We start from the raw sequence: 17,990 nt of genomic DNA, 5'->3' as shown, positions 1-17,990 counted from the left end.
AAACCATATGTTTATATGGTTATTTTTATATTGTCATGCTTGGGTCACAGATTTGCGCAGAAACACAGGAGGTTGTAGAGAGACAGGAACGTTATTCAAACACTGCAAACAAACATTTGTCTCTTTTTCAAAAGTTTAAACTGTGCTCCATGACAAGACAGAGATGACAGTTCTGTCTCACAATTAAAAGAATGCAAACATATCTTCCTTTTCAAAGGAGTGCAAAGCAAGCAGTCAAAAAAAAAATCAATACGGCTTTTTGGCTTTTAAGTATGCGAAGCACCGCCGGTACAAAGCTGTTGAAGGCGGCAGCTCACACCCACTCTGTCAGGAGCAGACAAAGAGAGAGAGAGATAGAGAGAGATAGCGAGAGACAGATAAATAAAATCAATACGTGCCCTTTGAGCTTTTAAGTATGCGAAGCTCCGTGCAGCATGTCCTTCAGGAAGCAGCTGCACACAGCCCCCCTGCTCACACCCCCCTACGTCAGCGCAAGAGAGAGAGAGAGAGAGAGAGAGAGAGAGAGAGAGAGAGAGAGAGAGAGAGAGAGAGAGAGAGAGAGAGAGAGAGAAAGTAAGCTGGATAGCTTCTCAGCCATCTGCCAATAGCGTCCCTTGTATGAAATCAACTGGGCAAACCAACTGAGGAAGCATGTACCAGAAATTAAAAGACCCATTGTCCGCAGAAACCCGCGAAGCAGCGAAAAATCCGTGATATATATTTAAATATGCTTACATATAAAATCCGCGATGGAGTGAAGCCGCGAAAGGCGAAGCGCGATATAGCGAGGGATCACTGTAATTCATTAAAATCATATAAATTAGTAAAAATTTTTTTTTTTTGTGTGTAATGAGAATATGAATGGTAGCCAATTGGCAAGAAGACCAAGGACTTGCCATTGAAGCCCCCAAACCCCTAAAGGCACTGTCCGTTTTTAAACCTGTTTATATCAGTCAGGACCAATGCACCTTTCCTGTGTTTTTAATTAGTTCAAACACCTACTAGCTTTAGGTTGATAAAAATGAATCTTTACAGTAATAATCTGTAGATAATGTTTTTCGATCAATTCTGCCTTATTGGTAGTTACAAAATTGCTTTTCCGTTCCATTTACTTCCAGAGAGAAGACTTTTGTTGTACTCTTATTAGTTAACTTACATAAAGCAGCAGGAAAAGAGTGCAGCAGTGTGAGTGGTTTGTGCATGGTTGCGAATACTCTGTCTGGCGTCTGATTCGGTTACATTCGGCATCCGAGTGGCTGTCAGACGTGTAAGAGGTAATTATAAAAAAAAAACAGACAAGATCCAGCAACCACTCTCAAGGCAAAATTGAAACTTTAACTAATTCCTAATTGAAGTCGCTAAGAACGTTTTTTCGTTTTAAGACTGACGAATTCACAAATTCTCCAATGCTTCTCAAAGGAAAACTTTGAAATTTTATATCTTTGTACGGTGCAATCTGTTTGTGAGCAAAAATTGAACTATCTCAACAAATTCCTTTGAAGAATAAGTGTGCCACATTTCAATAAAATTGGTCCGTGTGAAGGGGGCTGATTTTTTTTCATGTGGACAGACAGACAGACAGACAGACACGGGCTTTCGCAGTACATGCAGACGCACCTAAAAACGTGAGGAAAAATAAAAACTGATTTTCTTTAATAATAATAAATAATAATAAATTTTATTTATATTGCACTTTATATTTTAGCAATCCCAAAGTGCTACAGAGTAAAAATAGAATAATAAAATAATCATTTGCTCCTGGTACTTCATCAATATGTACATTCCACAAAAGTCATTTGGCGTCAACCAATCCAATATTTAGTTTTTATTCATTTTTATTTTTATTACTGAATTCAGGTAAATACAAATTTAACAAATGTTAAAATTTGTTTCCCATCTTTTTTTCTGGTTAAAAAAGTCACACCTTATTTACAAATGTAATTCTATACACCATACTTCTATTTACAATGTTTACATAATTTTAACTATTTTATTCCTCCAATTGTTGAAACAGCCCCTATGGTTATATGTATATATTTTATTTTTATTTCAGTAGAACTATTTATGCATTGCACATTAAATTTCATTATTCTGTGACATTTCTAATAAGGAATGATTTGAACTTAAATCAATACACTCTGCTTATTTAGTTACTTTTCAGTCACACCTGAAACAGTTTTTCAGAGAAAAATTAATAAAATATAATAATGTTAATTGTGATTAATCTGAGTAACTCTGAAACTACTGTATTACCAAAGAGGCCATTTTAATAATTCAGAATCACATTAACATTACATTCCCAGTGTTATCAAAAGTTGCCAGTTGATTAGTTTGATGATAAGGTAACTCTTCTTATATTTTAAATCCATAAATTTCAGTTGTGTTTTTCATTGATATGCACCGTCAGAATTTTTTTACCGAATTCAACCCATTAATTTCCTAGCTATTGGAATTTACAGAAATGGTGAAATGCATGCAGATGGATTACGAATGTAAAATCTTTTCATTATTAACGCTAAATTAACGACCTTAATTACCTTGCCTTAGTAAAAATTAGAACCTTTTTAGCACACACAAGATATGAAAACAACCTTTTTAAGTTTCCTGGAGCAATGTGCCTGCGGTACTGACTCCTCACTAATTAGCCAGCTTCACCTCTGGGCGTTAGAATACAGCACATGTCAACAAGTGGGAATTGGGAGTTTTAATATGCTACTGTGCTGTTTAAAATCTCTGGACACCTTTACTCTTTGTACTTTGTTTACTTAATTTTTCCACGTTATGTTGACTTGAATTATTGTTAACAGTGTTTTCTACAAAAAATAATTGAGTTGACATAGGCAGTGTATGTACAGCGTCTCATGCTCTTCACTACAACTTTCATTATGCAGTAATTTGTTTCATTGTGTGACTTTCAGTTATTTAATTTCCCAATACTCCTAGAAATGTGCTTTCTTTAACACTAGAATTACCAGAGCCTACGAAAAAACTCGTAAATCCGTCCCACCTTAAATCGCGTCTTAAATCTGTTTGCACCTCTCCGCCAGAATCCTTTGTCATCTAAATGTGCTGATAAAGCTACTAGCAGCCAGCTATTCCATCCCCCCACCGACTTAGAATGAACTTCTCTCCTAGCTCAAGCCTTGCCTTGATTTGATTACCTGGGATTGAAGTGGAGTTTTACAGTGGAAATAATTCTAGCGTTATTTGGAATACACGCATTTCATGTGTGTTCCATTTCTATAGTAGGCTGTGCAAACACATTTTTAAAACAGAAACGTTTTTCATATTCTAATAGTAAATGACAAAATGTAGGAATAAACTATATAACGTATGAAGCCTGAAGTCCATATATCAAAGAAACACTTTCACAAAAGGTACAAATAAAAGAACACGTGCGCCTTCATGCAAAAAAAAAAAAAAAAAAAAGCCGCGTTAGCATGCCACATTGACTTTCTTACTACAACCGCCGTGGTGGCGTAATGGTATCAGCCCCTGACTGGGGATCAGAGGGTGGCGAGTTCGATTCCGCACGGCTCCACTTCGAAAAATTAACTGCTCTTATTCTTACAATTTTAGAATAACAATATAAATTTGATTTCAGTCTGTAACAGGCGGTGTAACTTATGATACTGGTAAAGGTTAGCTTTTTTTTTTTTTTTTTTTAATTCACTTTTCATTCTCGCAGTCACATTCAGAATCAATCCATACAACCCCATCTGACACAGCTGGTTTCACATAAATAAAAGTGCACTTTTATTCAAGACTATAACCGAAGAATAAAGAAAGCAAGTTACAGTTGGTGGTTGATACGACAGCTTGCGTGGTGCAATGTTAAGAACTGCTGATTTCCGATCCGTGCTATATAAAATCATCACATTCAAATATTAACAGTTCCCACACACCCAAGGTCCGCCATTCCTACATTTACAACATGTGTACTTGTTGCAGTGTACACACCTCTCTGTGCTATGGTTCCTATTACAGTGAATGAGCACCTGACACTGTACTTTCTTCCCTGGGGGAAGCTGAGGTCTTAGAACGGAAGTTTGTTGACGCTGTATCATCTTTTCTTTTTCCATCGCCTTTTCCTGTAAGAAGCGACGACGAAGTTCCTCTGCAAGGTGAGCCATGAACACTCTTCTTTTCTCAGCGGACCCCGTGCATGCCTTATACAGTACGTGTGCGTTCATCGCTGCTAGGTCAAGGATGTTGTACAACACAGCAACCGGCCACCTGCGTGTTCCTGTGCGCACTGAACAAGCACGCGCCGTCTGGTCCATGATGTCAACGCCACGCTGGGGAAAAAAGAAAGACAAATATATGTGACATTTTGAAGAAATCATTTTATCACCAGAAGAGCACCAGAATACTTCGTCACACTAATATTTTTTTCATTAGCATACCTTCATGTGGTTGTAGTCTGTGACCGTGTTTGTTTTTTTTTTTTTTTATCTTGCCCAATCTCCACATCATGGTGCATTGTGCTGAGAATGCAGACAGACTTCATCTTTTTGGGCACATACACTGTCAGCATGGCACTGGGAGATCTAAACACCAGCGTGGAGAATTGTTCGTGTACTGAACTGCCTTTAGCTGCAGGTGGAAGTTCCCGTCGCACTTTATTCATGGTGCCAAGCAGAGTTGTATTGCGGTGCAGCAGTCTATTAGCCAGCGAAAGTGACGTGAAGAAGTTGTCTGTTGTTACGGTTCTGCCTTTGTCCAGAAATGGCTCCATAAGCTTTATGACCACAGACTCGGAAAGTCTTTCTCCCGTGGGACGACTGGGATCTTTTCCTAAATAAGGAGTGGCATTGCACATGTACTTTGTCTCCAAATCTGCCGCAATCCAAAAAGGCAGAACCGTAACAACAGACAACTTCTTCACGTCACTTTCGCTGGCTAATAGACTGCTGCACCGCAATACAACTCTGCTTGGCACCATGAATAAAGTGCGACGGGAACTTCCACCTGCAGCTAAAGTCAGTTCAGTACACAAACAATTCTCCACGCTGGTGTTTAGATCTCCCAGTGCCATGCTGACAGTGTATGTGCCCAAAAAGATGAAGTCTGTCTGCATTCTCAGCACAATGCACCATGATGTGGAGATTGGGCAAGATAAAAAAAAAAAAAAACAAACACGGTCACAGACTACAACCACATGAAGGTATGCTAATGAAAAAAATATTAGTGTGACGAAGTATTCTGGTGCTCTTCTGGTGATAAAATGATTTCTTCAAAATGTCACATATATTTGTCTTTCTTTTTTCCCCAGCGTGGCGTTGACATCATGGACCAGACGGCGCGTGCTTGTTCAGTGCGCACAGGAACACGCAGGTGGCCGGTTGCTGTGTTGTACAACATCCTTGACCTAGCAGCGATGAACGCACACGTACTGTATAAGGCATGCACGGGGTCCGCTGAGAAAAGAAGAGTGTTCATGGCTCACCTTGCAGAGGAACTTCGTCGTTGCTTCTTACAGGAAAAGGCGATGGAAAAAGAAAAGATGATACAGCGTCAACAAACTTCCGTTCTAAGACCTCAGCTTCCCCCAGGGAAGAAAGTACAGTGTCAGGTGCTCATTCACTGTAATAGGAACCATAGCACAGAGAGGTGTGTACACTGCAACAAGTACACATGTTGTAAATGTAGGAATGGCGGACCTTGGGTGTGTGGGAACTGTTAATATTTGAATGTGATGATTTTATATAGCACGGATCGGAAATCAGCAGTTCTTAACATTGCACCACGCAAGCTGTCGTATCAACCACCAACTGTAACTTGCTTTCTTTATTCTTCGGTTATAGTCTTGAATAAAAGTGCACTTTTATTTATGTGAAACCAGCTGTGTCAGATGGGGTTGTATGGATTGATTCTGAATGTGACTGCGAGAATGAAAAGTGAATTAAAAAAAAAAAAAAAAAAAGCTAACCTTTACCAGTATCATAAGTTACACCGCCTGTTACAGACTGAAATCAAATTTATATTGTTATTCTAAAATTGTAAGAATAAGAGCAGTTAATTTTTCGAAGTGGAGCCGTGCGGAATCGAACTCGCCACCCTCTGATTCCCAGTCAGGGGCTGATACCATTACGCCACCACAGCGGTTGTAGTAAGAAAGTCAATGTGGCATGCTAACGCGGCTTTTTTTTTTTTTTTTTTTTTGCATGAAGGCGCACGTGTTCTTTTATTTGTACCTTTTGTGAAAGTGTTTCTTTGATATATGGACTTCAGGCTTCATACGTTATATAGTTTATGCCTACATTTTGTCATTTACTATTAGAATATGAAAAACGTTTCTGTTTTAAAAATGTGTTTGCACAGCCAACTATAGAAATGGAACACACATGAAATGCGTGTATTCCAAATAACGCTAGAATTATTTCCACTGTAAAACTCCACTTCAATCCCAGGTAATCAAATCAAGGCAAGGCTTGAGCTAGGAGAGAAGTTCATTCTAAGTCGGTGGGGGGATGGAATAGCTGGCTGCTAGTAGCTTTATCAGCACATTTAGATGACAAAGGATTCTGGCGGAGAGGTGCAAACGGATTTAAGACGCGATTTAAGGTGGGACGGATTTACGAGTTTTTTCGTAGGCTCTGGTAATTCTAGTGTTAATTGTCAAACAATTAAACTCATTAAAACTCACTTTTAGGTAGAAATATATGAAATGTTATTTTTTACTTTTTAAAACATTTATGAAAAGTGTTCAAAATTATTTTTATTAAGTACTTTTTATTTTACATATTATATTACTTTTGTTCTTTAAAAAATGAAATATGAAACTATTCAGTGAGCCAATCCTTTATAAAAATACAGTATGTTTGTGTACAGATCTGGAACTGAATGTGCTCTCAAAGACTACCACACAATAATGTAGCAATTATTTTCAATATAATCACAAGGTAATAAATAAATGTCATATATATATTTTTTAATGGTCTTACATTAAATGAGAACTGCTAAATTCTACCATACAGAAGCGTTCTCATCTTAGAATATTAAAACTGACACTGTTATTATTACTTTTACTATTAGTTACTTTTTTGCAGTCAAATTAAGATTTATCTAGTCCAGTGTTTCTTAGTCGTTCTTATGTCGCGACCCACTTGCTAAATCGAGCATGATCATCATAGAGGGAAGGAAATGTCCCCCTTGGTGAACCCCACACTTGGTGAACTGAGGGGAGAGTAGGGGAATAACCCTTGGGTAATCAAGCTTGATCGTCGACCCAATCATGACCCACCGCGACTCACTACTACTAAACAATAGCAACCTAGGATCCAACTGCGGTAGCACACAACTGAAAAGTGGGGCACAAACTAGTGGTTGAGAAATACAGATCCTAGTTAAAGGTAAAAACAAAGCAAGAATACTAGCTGAAGTTTGCCAGACTATAAGGAACCAATATGTATTATATCTCTTAAGAAACTGTATTTCAAAACAAGAATCTGATGGGCAATTCTCTTTGGTATGAATTGAACCGAAGACTTCATAACTAAACAGTTTTTCGACAGGCGCGATAGCTGAGGTGGGTGTAGTGTATCATTTGATGTGACCTCCAATCATTACTAAAAATGACCACATCATCAAGATATGCTCCAGAATATACTGAAATGTGGTCACAGAATCTGATCCATCATCCACTGAAAAGTCAACATGGAGACAAAATGTAAGCCTAGTGAATTCAAACAACCCACCCAGAGTGACGAATGCGTTTTTCTTGCAACTGGACTCCTCTAGGGGCACATACCAGTATCCCTTCGTGAGATCCAGGGTGGAAATATACAAGGCTTGTCTGAGTTTCTCCAACAAGTCATCAGTACATGGCATTGGATAAGGATCAAAATTGGAGATCTAATATAAGTGTCTGAAATCTATACAGACTCAAACAGAGTCATCCAGTTTGGGACCAGAACAACTGGGCTTCGCCACTTTCTTTTACTTTTACGAATTACACCCTGTTTGAGAATTTGCCTCACCTCCTTGCATATCACCTTCTTCTGCACTTCCAGAAGACAATATGGACTAGGTTCTGTTACAATCTTGTGTTCCAGAATTTCCATCCAGCCAGATATGGCTGAAAAGACATTCAAGTTTCCTCCGATTAGCGATAGCAATTCAGCCTTCTGGCTGTCAGTGAAATTGTCACCAATAGTAACCTCCGTCTGAAAGATTGCAGCTGATGTAGCCAACACCACCTGGGGCTCATGCCACTCTTTCAAAAGATTCATATATAAGATTTGTACAGGCTTTCATCAGCCTGGAATCCTGACAAAATTTACGGGAGACATGTTCTTCCACAACTGCCGAACCTAGCCACGTCATCTGAAATGTATGTGGTCAGATGGGATCAAAACCACTACCCAGTCATCCTTTAAGGATTTGCAAAGGTTGCTTATTTATGTTTTTGAGCCTCCTGTTTGTGCTGCTGATGTTCGACTGAGATTGACAAATCTTCACTCTATGAGTTGCATTGCGAAACCCCATGCATTCCTCCCGAAAAATATCCAACACTCCTAATGGTCGGTGGCCAAATAAAAAATCTTATTGACTTAAGCTGTTGGATGCCTGCAGGGACTTAGGGGATAGCAAACAGGAGGAAGGGCAACACGGTGTTCCAGGAGGTCAGGTTGTCATGGGTCACCCTTCGAATCATCTGTTTTAAAGTCTTGTTAAATTGTTCAGTCATGCCTTTTGTCTGTGGATGATAAAAAGAGGTGCTCAATTGTTTAACTGCAAGGTTTTCGCATAGCTGCTTCAAAACACGGAATGTGAAGGGTGGTCAGTTAAAATCTTGTGAGGAATGCTGATGTGCGTGAATATTTCTGACAAAGCCATAGCAACAGCTTGGGTATGGGCCTTCCAAAGAGCGGCCATTGTTGTCTAATCAGTCAACATGAGCATGTACTGATAACCATTCTTACTCTTGGGAAGTGGACCAACAATATCTAACCAACCCTCTGAAAGGGGACATTCAAGCCCTAGCAGGTCTATCAGCGAACACAACTTGACAGTCGGGGCAGGCTCTTCAAAACAACTCCACATGTTGGCCCATTTTCAGCCAATAAAAGCGTTTTGCAATGTGATCCCTTGGCTTCTCCATGCCGAGATGCCCAAACCCCCAAGACATGGGTATAAGCAAGTTTTAAAACCATATCTCTTTGCCTGCTTGGGACCACCAATTGCTCAATTTGCCCTTCCCCCGTGCAATCAAAAATCACCTGATATAAGAATCAATCCTTAATCAAAAAGTGTGGTGTTTTGAAATTCAGGCCCTCCCATTCCCTATAGTAAGCAAAGTTTGCAATCTGTACTTGTTTAAATGTAAAGTCTAGGCTACTATCGGCCTGTTGCAGGCGTGCAAAATCTGCCGTTTATGTCAGTTCCCACTTCCTCAGGGCCCGACTTGGCACGCTGCTCTTCTCCAGCTATTGTTTCTCTAAAGACTTGGACCTTCTTCCTTTTGCATAGATATCGGGAGCGCCACACGCCCCTTTGCAGCGACCTCATGACCCCCTTGTGATCTCCCAATCCGTCTACTGACTTCATAAGAAGAGTCACCAGAGACATGGATGTCACTGCCGAGGTAAGTAAACCTCTCGACAAGGTTGACACTCTCTCCACAGACAGACACACTGCTGATGGCTGTGCCTAAGTGGCCATTAAATACCTTAATTTTATGATAATTCAATTATAATTTTAGACTTTCGTGTACAGTGTTATGATTTATAACAATTTTAAATCAACTTTGAATCACCTTTATAACATGCTCTTATAGTGCTGCCATTTAATAATATGGAGTCCACAGCCCTCTGTATTGTATGCATTCCTCAGTCCATGCCGCAATGGCATACTTGGAGGTTACCTGGCACTCACTAGGGATCAGACACTGAATAGGTTACCTTCAAACTTTTGTTTCTCAGTCCACAGAACATTTATGTTTAAACCACTTTTCCTTTTTTAAAATAATGTTTCCAAGAAAACTGGGCAGGTAGAAAGGTTTGACAAGAGTCACAGAAGTAATGTGTATTTAGAGTTCATGGTCAAGTCCTTAGCCATTACACAAACTTGCCTGAAATTATATTTCTTTTCCATAGAAAGTACCATTAATGAAAGTCCAAGGCAGCTGTAAAATATGTGAGAAAAAAATGTAAACAGTAAAGGTGTGTAGAGTACAAACACAACGTGCTAATTAACTCCCAATTCACAGTTGCTTATAATTGCAGTTATGGCGAGAGCTTATAATAATGCCCAGTTTAATACTAAGGCATCAGTAAGAAAGGAACGCTTGAGCAGGACACTTGAAAAGGTTGTTTTGATATCCTGTTTACACTCAATGAGCTTCAGGGAAAAAAAAAAAAAAAGTTAAATTGCACTCTGCTTGAAAATTTGAAAGATTTGTTTTTTAATACAACTTCTTATCATATTACTATTTGGGTAAATAATACAACAGATAAACTCCAGCAACTTGAAAATTTATATCATTAAGCCAAAAATATTGTGAAGGTGCACATCAAAGGAAAATACAAGTACTATCTATGGATTTTCAAAATTATTTTAAGATATAAGAAGACATGCATTTTCATCACAAAGGACAGAACTACAGCTGCCATTGTAGATACTGCCGGTAAGGTAATGTAAGTGTGACCTAAATTTACTAAGAGGCTTCTGTATAGACTCCTCATTACTCTTTACCTTTGTGACATTACTATTGTATACATAGTTATATATATATATATATATATATATATATATATATATATATATATATATATCATTTATTGTTATTTTATATACTGACACACACATATATATACAGTATATAAACATATATATTGATCGGCTACAACATTTAAACCACTGCCAGGTGAAGTGAATCACATCGATTATCTCATTCCAGTGGCACCTTTCAAGGGGTGGGATGCTTTAGGCAGCATGTGAACAGTCAGACCTTGCAGGTGATTTGTTGTTAAATGAAAAAATGGGCATACATGAGGATCTGAACAACTTTGACTAGGGCCAAATTATGATTGACTAGAGGACTGGCTCAGAGCAACTCCAAAAGGGCAGGTCTTGTGGGGGTGTTGCCAGTATGCAGTGGTTAGCACCTACCAAAAGTAGTCCAAGGAAGGACAACCAGTGACAGAATCAGGGGTGCCAAAGCATCATTGACGTGCATCACTTTCATTTGCACCGAAGCAGAAGAAGTTGATTCTCAATCCCTTATGCTTCCTAACTGTGTAGATTGATATCCCTGAACCTTAACTGAGTTGGTACAGTACTTAGTAGAAGGTTTTTTTGGCAGCAATACCAGCTTCAAGTCTTCGTGGGTAAGTCTCTACAAGCTTTGCACACCTGGATTTGTGCAGTTTATCTCATTTTTCCTGGCAGATCTTCTTAAGTTTTGTTAGACTGGATAAGAAGTGTCTTTTAAACTGCTATATTTTTTAAAAAAGTAAGTCAGAGAGAAACTCAAAATGCTATACTTTTTTTTTTCTTTAAAGCTATTTATCCATCCAATTTTTGAAGCAGTATATTGCACATAAGGGTCATTGATTGCTGAAGTTGATTCTCCAGCAGTTGTAGAAGCCACTCTGGATAGAGTTGCAGACATATATTAGGTGTTTTAAAAGTGTAGTATGATTGCTGTAATTTATTATCAATTCTGTAGAAGTGCCAGTGTACATTATATGACACAGCTTTGCGGGTAGAAATCTAAATATATACTGTCAAGTCCATAAGTATTTGGGCAGTGACCAAATTTTCATAATTTTGTCTCTTTACAACCACCACAATGGATTTGAAACAAAGCAACACAAATGTTTCTGAAGCATAGACTTTCAGTTTTAACTCAAGGGGTTTAACAAAAATATTGTATGAGCTGTTTAGAAAAGACAGACATGTTTATACATAGTCACCATATTTTCAGGGGCTCAAAAGTATTTGGACAAATGAACAATCATACATATAATCATTTTGAATATTTGGTTGAAAATCCTTTATAGTCAATGATGACCTGCCTGAAGTCTGTTCGCTGGACTTTTTGCTATCAAGTTTGACTTCAGTAAGTGAAATGCGTGTCTACTTGAGTTGAGGTCAGTTGATTAACTTGATTTTTGAAGAATATTCAACTTCTTTGCCTTGAAAAGCACTTGAATTGTATTCACAATATGTTTTGGCTCATTGTCCATCTGTACTGTGAAGTGTCGTCCTATCAGTTTTGCAGCATTAGACTGAATCTGAGCAGACAGCCTAGTCCTGTACACTTCAGAATTGATTCTGTTACTTCTGTCAGCAGTCGTATCATCAGCAAACACCAGTGAACGACTTCCTTTACCAGTCATGTATGACCATACCATAAAACTGTCTCCACCGTCTTCCACAGATGATGTGGTATTCATCAGATTATGAGCCGTTTCTTCTCTTCTCCATATTCTTCTCTTTCCATCATTTTGGTATATATTGATCTTAGTTTTATTTGTCCAAGGAAAATTGATTCAGAGGCTGGACAGGCTTTTAAAAAATGTCTAAAGTCTAATCTGTCTTTCCTGTGCTTGAGAATTACCAGTTGTTGGTAAACCCTCTGTTTTTACTTTCATGAAGTCTTCTCTTGATTGTAGGCTTTGGTAATGATAGGCCTACCTCCTGGAAAGTGTTCTTGCTTTGGCTAAATGTCGTGAAAGGGGTTATACTTCACCAAGGACAGAATTCTGCAGTCATCCAGCACAGTTGTCTTTTGTGGTTTTCCAAACCTTCTGGTGTTGCCGAGTTCATCACTGTGTTCCTTCTTTTTGAGAATTGACCAAATGGTTGATTTGAACACTTCTGGTGTTTCTGTCCATCCAGCCATTTTCCAACCTGCTGAATCCGAACACAGGGTCAGGGGGGTCTGCTGGAGCCAATCCCAGCCAACACAGGGCACAAGGCAGAAACCAATCCCGGGCAGGGTGCCAACCCACCGCAGGACTGGTGTTTCTGCGATCTCTCTAAATGGTTTGTTTTGTTTTCACAGCATAAAGAGTTCACAGTGACAGCTTTCAAATGTAAATTCCACACTTGGAATCAACTGTAGACCTTCTACCTACTTAATAGTTAATGAAATAACAAGGGACCTGCTCACACCCGGCTATGGAACAGCATGTCAGTCAAATACTTCTGTAGGCTATGCAGAAAAATGGCTGTCATTCCTAAACGGCTCATACAATGTTTTTGGTAAACCCATTAAATTAAAGCTGAAAATCTACACTTTAGTCAAATCATGATTGCTTCATTTTAGGAAAATTGTGTCACTGTCCAAATACTTATATACTGTATATATATATATATATATATATATATATATATATATATATATATATATATATATATATATAGCCTAAAAGTGGAACGATTTTATGTCACGTTTTTTGTCGCGCTTTAAATCAGGAATATTTTAAAACCTATATATATGTTTGGTATCATTCTTTTCAGCATTTATCAAACTTTAATATGATGTTGTTAGATTTTCAGATTCTTCTTCCGTTTTTAAATTATAAACTAAAAAATATCAAGAACTCACGTCCCAAGAGTTTGTGCCAAGAGATTTAACCACGCCCGGGCCCGGAAATAAAAGACAAAGAATAGGACATGTGCTGTACAGGCTTTTAAATGTTCAAAGTGCCACATGAGATGCAGATCACATGGCAGCAGCAGCAAACCAGCATGTGATCGAGCAAAGAGAAGGGAAAAAAAAAACTGTATTTGTTTCCCATTGTATCACCGTTTAAGAGGGGGTTTTGGAGGAGCGACAGCGTCTCCTTAGAGTGCGTTCAGCTGAGCGAATGGCTCAGGTGTGAAATGGCTGGTGAACAAAGCAAGCAGGGGGACAGCCCCTAGTAAGTAAGTAAGTAAGTAAGTAAGTAAGTAAATAAATAAATATATATATATATGTGTATGTATATACAGTATATATATATATATATATATATATATATATATATATATATATATATATATATATATATATATATATATATATATATATATATATATATATAGTGAAATGATTAGCCTTGACACACAAAAAAGGTTTGGGGCAGCCACCCGTATACTTGAATCCAGGCTGCAAAAAAGGTGAATATAATATATAAGTTGAGTCCACAACAAAACTGAATAAAAGCAGGACGTGGTCTTGCTCTTACGGCTGGTTGGTGGAAATGATGTCATCGGGGCTGGAACCAGGCAGAATTTCCTATGTTTGGTATGTAAGGATATCAAAGAAAGCTTTAGTGCACCTCGCCACCCCCGGTCTGGCGTGGATTACCTTCTATTGCTCTGTTTAGCTGCCTCCCATGTGCACGTGTGTGAGAATATATATATATTTTGCCATTACCCTCCAATTCAAAAGTTTTCTTTCTACCAAAACAATATCTTTCTTTGTACATCATCATTTTTTAACAGTGTACAGATTTATTATTCTGATTAACTGGTGTAAAACGAGCCATATGAGAAGATGCCTGAGTGATCTTTTTGTCCCATATTTCTTGTATGTTTTGTTTTTCTTTTTTTAAACAGTTTAGAAAATGTACAAATGGCATAACATTCAGGTACATTTGAGGACTTAGTTAACTATTTTGAAAGTTTGAGCATTTTTAACATGTTTAGTTTTTCATCAAAGAGTCAGTTATCACATTTTTGTTTATTCATTTTTTTGTAACAATGAGTCACTAAAAGAGAACAGAGATAATAAACTGCAATAATTTACATCAGTTGACTATGTTACATACTGTATATGTTTCTTAGCAGCACAGTTGTTAAAAAAGGTAACCCAGATGGGTTTGTGGGGGCTCAATAACATTCATAGACAGCAAAATGGCATCGATTGATGTGCTGTTGTTAGCTGTTGGTTGTGGAGGATCTGTGGCTAATTGTAGTTCAGATTTCTCAAGCATATCATGACAGTACAGTACCAGATTGAGAATTATAATCTTAGCTGAAGTCAGAAGGTAAAGATGTTGGCTGATTTGGACCATAATGGACAGCAGGTCTGGAGTTTTGCAGATAAATTAGTGTCATAGAAATACTGACTCCATTACAATATGCAGTTAGCGTAGCTGTGAGGTTGTTTTCAGTGTAACATAATTGCTTACAAAGCAACATAATTCCTTTCCTCTTTGCGTTCATTTCTAGACAAGATTTTAAAACGGGAGACAAATCTTATAATATAAACATCTACGTGTGGAAGTGCGTGTGTGTCTGGAAGTGCGCGGCTACAATATGAAGATCAAAGAGCCGGCAAGGCGGCCCCAAGTTAACGAGTCGGAAGAAGAACGAAATACGAGGCTACAGCATGAAGCTGAAAGAAAGCGACTTAGTCGCCAAAGTGAAACCGCCAAAGAAAGACAAACGAGAGAGAAATTCACTTAGCCGCTGATAGACAAGGGGGGGCGAGCACGTCTGCAAAATGAAATCGCAGACTCTGCATTTCAATTTTTTTTCTGACGATTTCAATAGTTTCTAGGCTTTTTATAGCATGGGCTTACACAGCTAGTACAAAATAAACCCAGTAAACAGTAAACTAAAGTCGAACAGAACGTTTCTCTGGTTTAAGATAAGCGAGTGTGCAAATCTGCAAATACTTTTCAATGGGTGATTTCGAAATATCATTTTGTTCGTGTAATTTTTAAGGGGGTTCGCATTCACTCAGAAAAACCAGGGATAAAATGAAGTAATGCTAAAACACTGAGCTATTATATTTCTTGTTAACAACAGAGAAAAAAAATGAAAGATACTTAAAAAACAAGCAATCCATCTGCCTGGGGTGGAAAAAAAAATAAATAAAAATCGTTGACCTGTTCTGTTTATCCACTGCTAAAGTTAGTTGAAGAGAGCAGTTCAGATGTAGAACTAGTGAACAATACACACTTTAATGGAACTAAATAGGCTGCCAGTCTTCTTAAGACCTTGTTCTGCTGAGTGGCGCCTAGTTTTGAGCCTGAACTTTATGTCTTTATTTACCACTATGAATATTTCATACCAGATTTCTTTTGAATGCAACCCTAATGTTATTTTTCTTTCTTGCAGTTGTACAAGAACAATAAAAATGAATGACACCGTTTTACAAGAGCCAGACTTTGTGTTGGACTGCAGGATCGATTCTGACAAGAAAAGCCTTACAGCCGCGGCCCTTGCCTTCATTTACTTAACGATTCTTTTTGGAAATTTTCTTGTAATTTTGGTCATATTACTAAACCATCAGCTGCAGACACCAATGTTTTTCTATGTAGGTGCCTTGTCAGTAGTTGACATTGTAAATAGCAGTACCCTTATCCCACAAATGATTTGTGCCCTTCTGCTTAAAGGCTCAGTTGTACCAAATCATGTATGTTTGATGCTGAATGCCATTGTAGGCTACATGGAGGTATTAGTATGCCTTATTTTAGCCTTAATGGCATATGACCGCTATGTAGCAGTTCTTAATCCTCTACGATACCCTTCTATTATTACAAATAAAACTGTTTTTGCTGTCCTTTTGCTTTTTAATGGTATTGGAATCATAGGCGAGATACCGTTTATAATTTTTGCTAAAGAGCTTCCTTTCTGCAACATCGACGTTTTGCCATTTTGTTACTGTGAGTATGCAACGATGGTCCGTATTGCTTGTACTGATGACCCAAAATACTTACTTAGTTTGTTCCTCGTTACTGTTGTCCTTGGCACCGGACCCTTGACAATGATCCTATTTTCTTACGGTAAGATTGCTCATGCAGTTCTTAAGATCCCTTCATCTGAAGGAAAGAGCAAACTTTACAACACCTGCGTGACACAACTTTTGGTGATCGGAACTCAGTTTGGTCCTTTGATGATATATTACATGCTGCCAGCCACTGGCATAGAATTTTCAACCGCAGAATACAACACGATGTTCCTTCTGAGTAATGCCATTCCTCCAATGTTAAATCCAATTATTTACAGCTTTAGGAACCAGGAAATTAAAAAAAGCATTTCTAAGCTTTTTACAGGAAAAAGAACTGTTGCACAAATTGGGGCAAAGAAATAATACTGTAATGTGTAATAAAGTTTATGAGCTGCTAAAAATTGTCATTTATATTTTGCCAAAAACTCTTTCTGGGATTTATTTTTTTCTAGTCCAAAAATATTTCTAATAATTAAGAAGATGGGAATGGAAGAAACTGCTGGGTGGAATTCTTATGCCTACCTTCATATTCACTGGCACGAAGTCCAGTTTAATGTGATGTGTTCGTACTTACTGGCATGTCTACTCAGTAAAAACAGAAACATTTAAATAAATAAATAAAAAAAAATTATATATAGCAAGCAATATAAATACAGACAGTCAGTCATTGCCCAACCCGCTTAGTCCTGAACACGGATGCAGGGGGTCCCAGCTAGCATAGGGCTCAAGGCAGGAACAAACCCTGGACAACGTAGGGCAAACAAACACACACACCCCTTCCCACACCAAACACACACACACACACAGCAGGGACAATTTAGTGACACGTTTGACCTAACCTGCATGTCTTTGGAGTTCACAGAAATGGAAAGAACATGCAAACTCCACTCATGGAGGACCAGGGACGTGAACCCTGCCCTCCGTACAGCGTGCTCCTTAAACAGTATATACAAATTCAGTTTGCTTGAAAAATATGGTTCCTGGTTGGTGTACAACACAAAACCTGATGGTGCTTTTTGTGTCTGTGTAAGACTTATAAAAGTTTTAAAGTACAAATTTTTAAGCTCATCAGATCCACCATGAAGTCAAGACAGGTTCAATATCCAGCATTAAGGAGACTGGTATCTTCATGCAGCAAGCTTTTGAAAATGTTCTACCAGTCCATAGTAGCCAGTGTGGTGTCTTATGTTGCAGTCTCTTGGGGAAGAAACCTGAGCTCAGACGAAGCACAATGTCTGAACAAACCAAACAGGAAAGCCTGCACCATGACAGGGCGGACCCTGGACACTCTGGAAGCTGTTGTGGAAAAGAG

General features: G+C 38.3%; 1 protein-coding gene across 2 annotated transcripts; it reads left to right on the top strand.

The window, feature by feature from the left end:
- The first annotated feature begins 10,282 nt into the window (after positions 1-10,282).
- Positions 10,283-17,422, top strand: LOC114641194 (olfactory receptor 2S2-like). 2 transcript variants are annotated; one of them, XM_051927238.1, is made up of 2 exons: positions 10,283-10,630; positions 16,066-17,422. In XM_051927238.1, the coding sequence occupies exons 1-2, from the start codon at positions 10,578-10,580 to the stop codon at positions 17,039-17,041; spliced, it is 1,029 nt and encodes a 342-aa protein (XP_051783198.1). In that variant the 5' UTR covers positions 10,283-10,577; the 3' UTR covers positions 17,042-17,422. The 2 variants fall into 2 exon arrangements, with proteins under 2 accessions (XP_051783198.1, XP_028646118.1); XM_028790285.2 differs by having other exon boundaries at positions 10,283-10,640.
- The last annotated feature ends 568 nt before the right edge of the window (positions 17,423-17,990 follow it).

The sequence above is a fragment of the Erpetoichthys calabaricus genome, chromosome 4, assembly GCF_900747795.2.
Source record: "Erpetoichthys calabaricus chromosome 4, fErpCal1.3, whole genome shotgun sequence".
In the NCBI taxonomy this organism is placed as follows: Eukaryota; Metazoa; Chordata; class Cladistia; order Polypteriformes; family Polypteridae; genus Erpetoichthys; species Erpetoichthys calabaricus.
The sequence above is the reverse complement of the archived record's forward strand: the minus strand, read 5'-3'. Positions and strand labels throughout refer to the sequence as shown.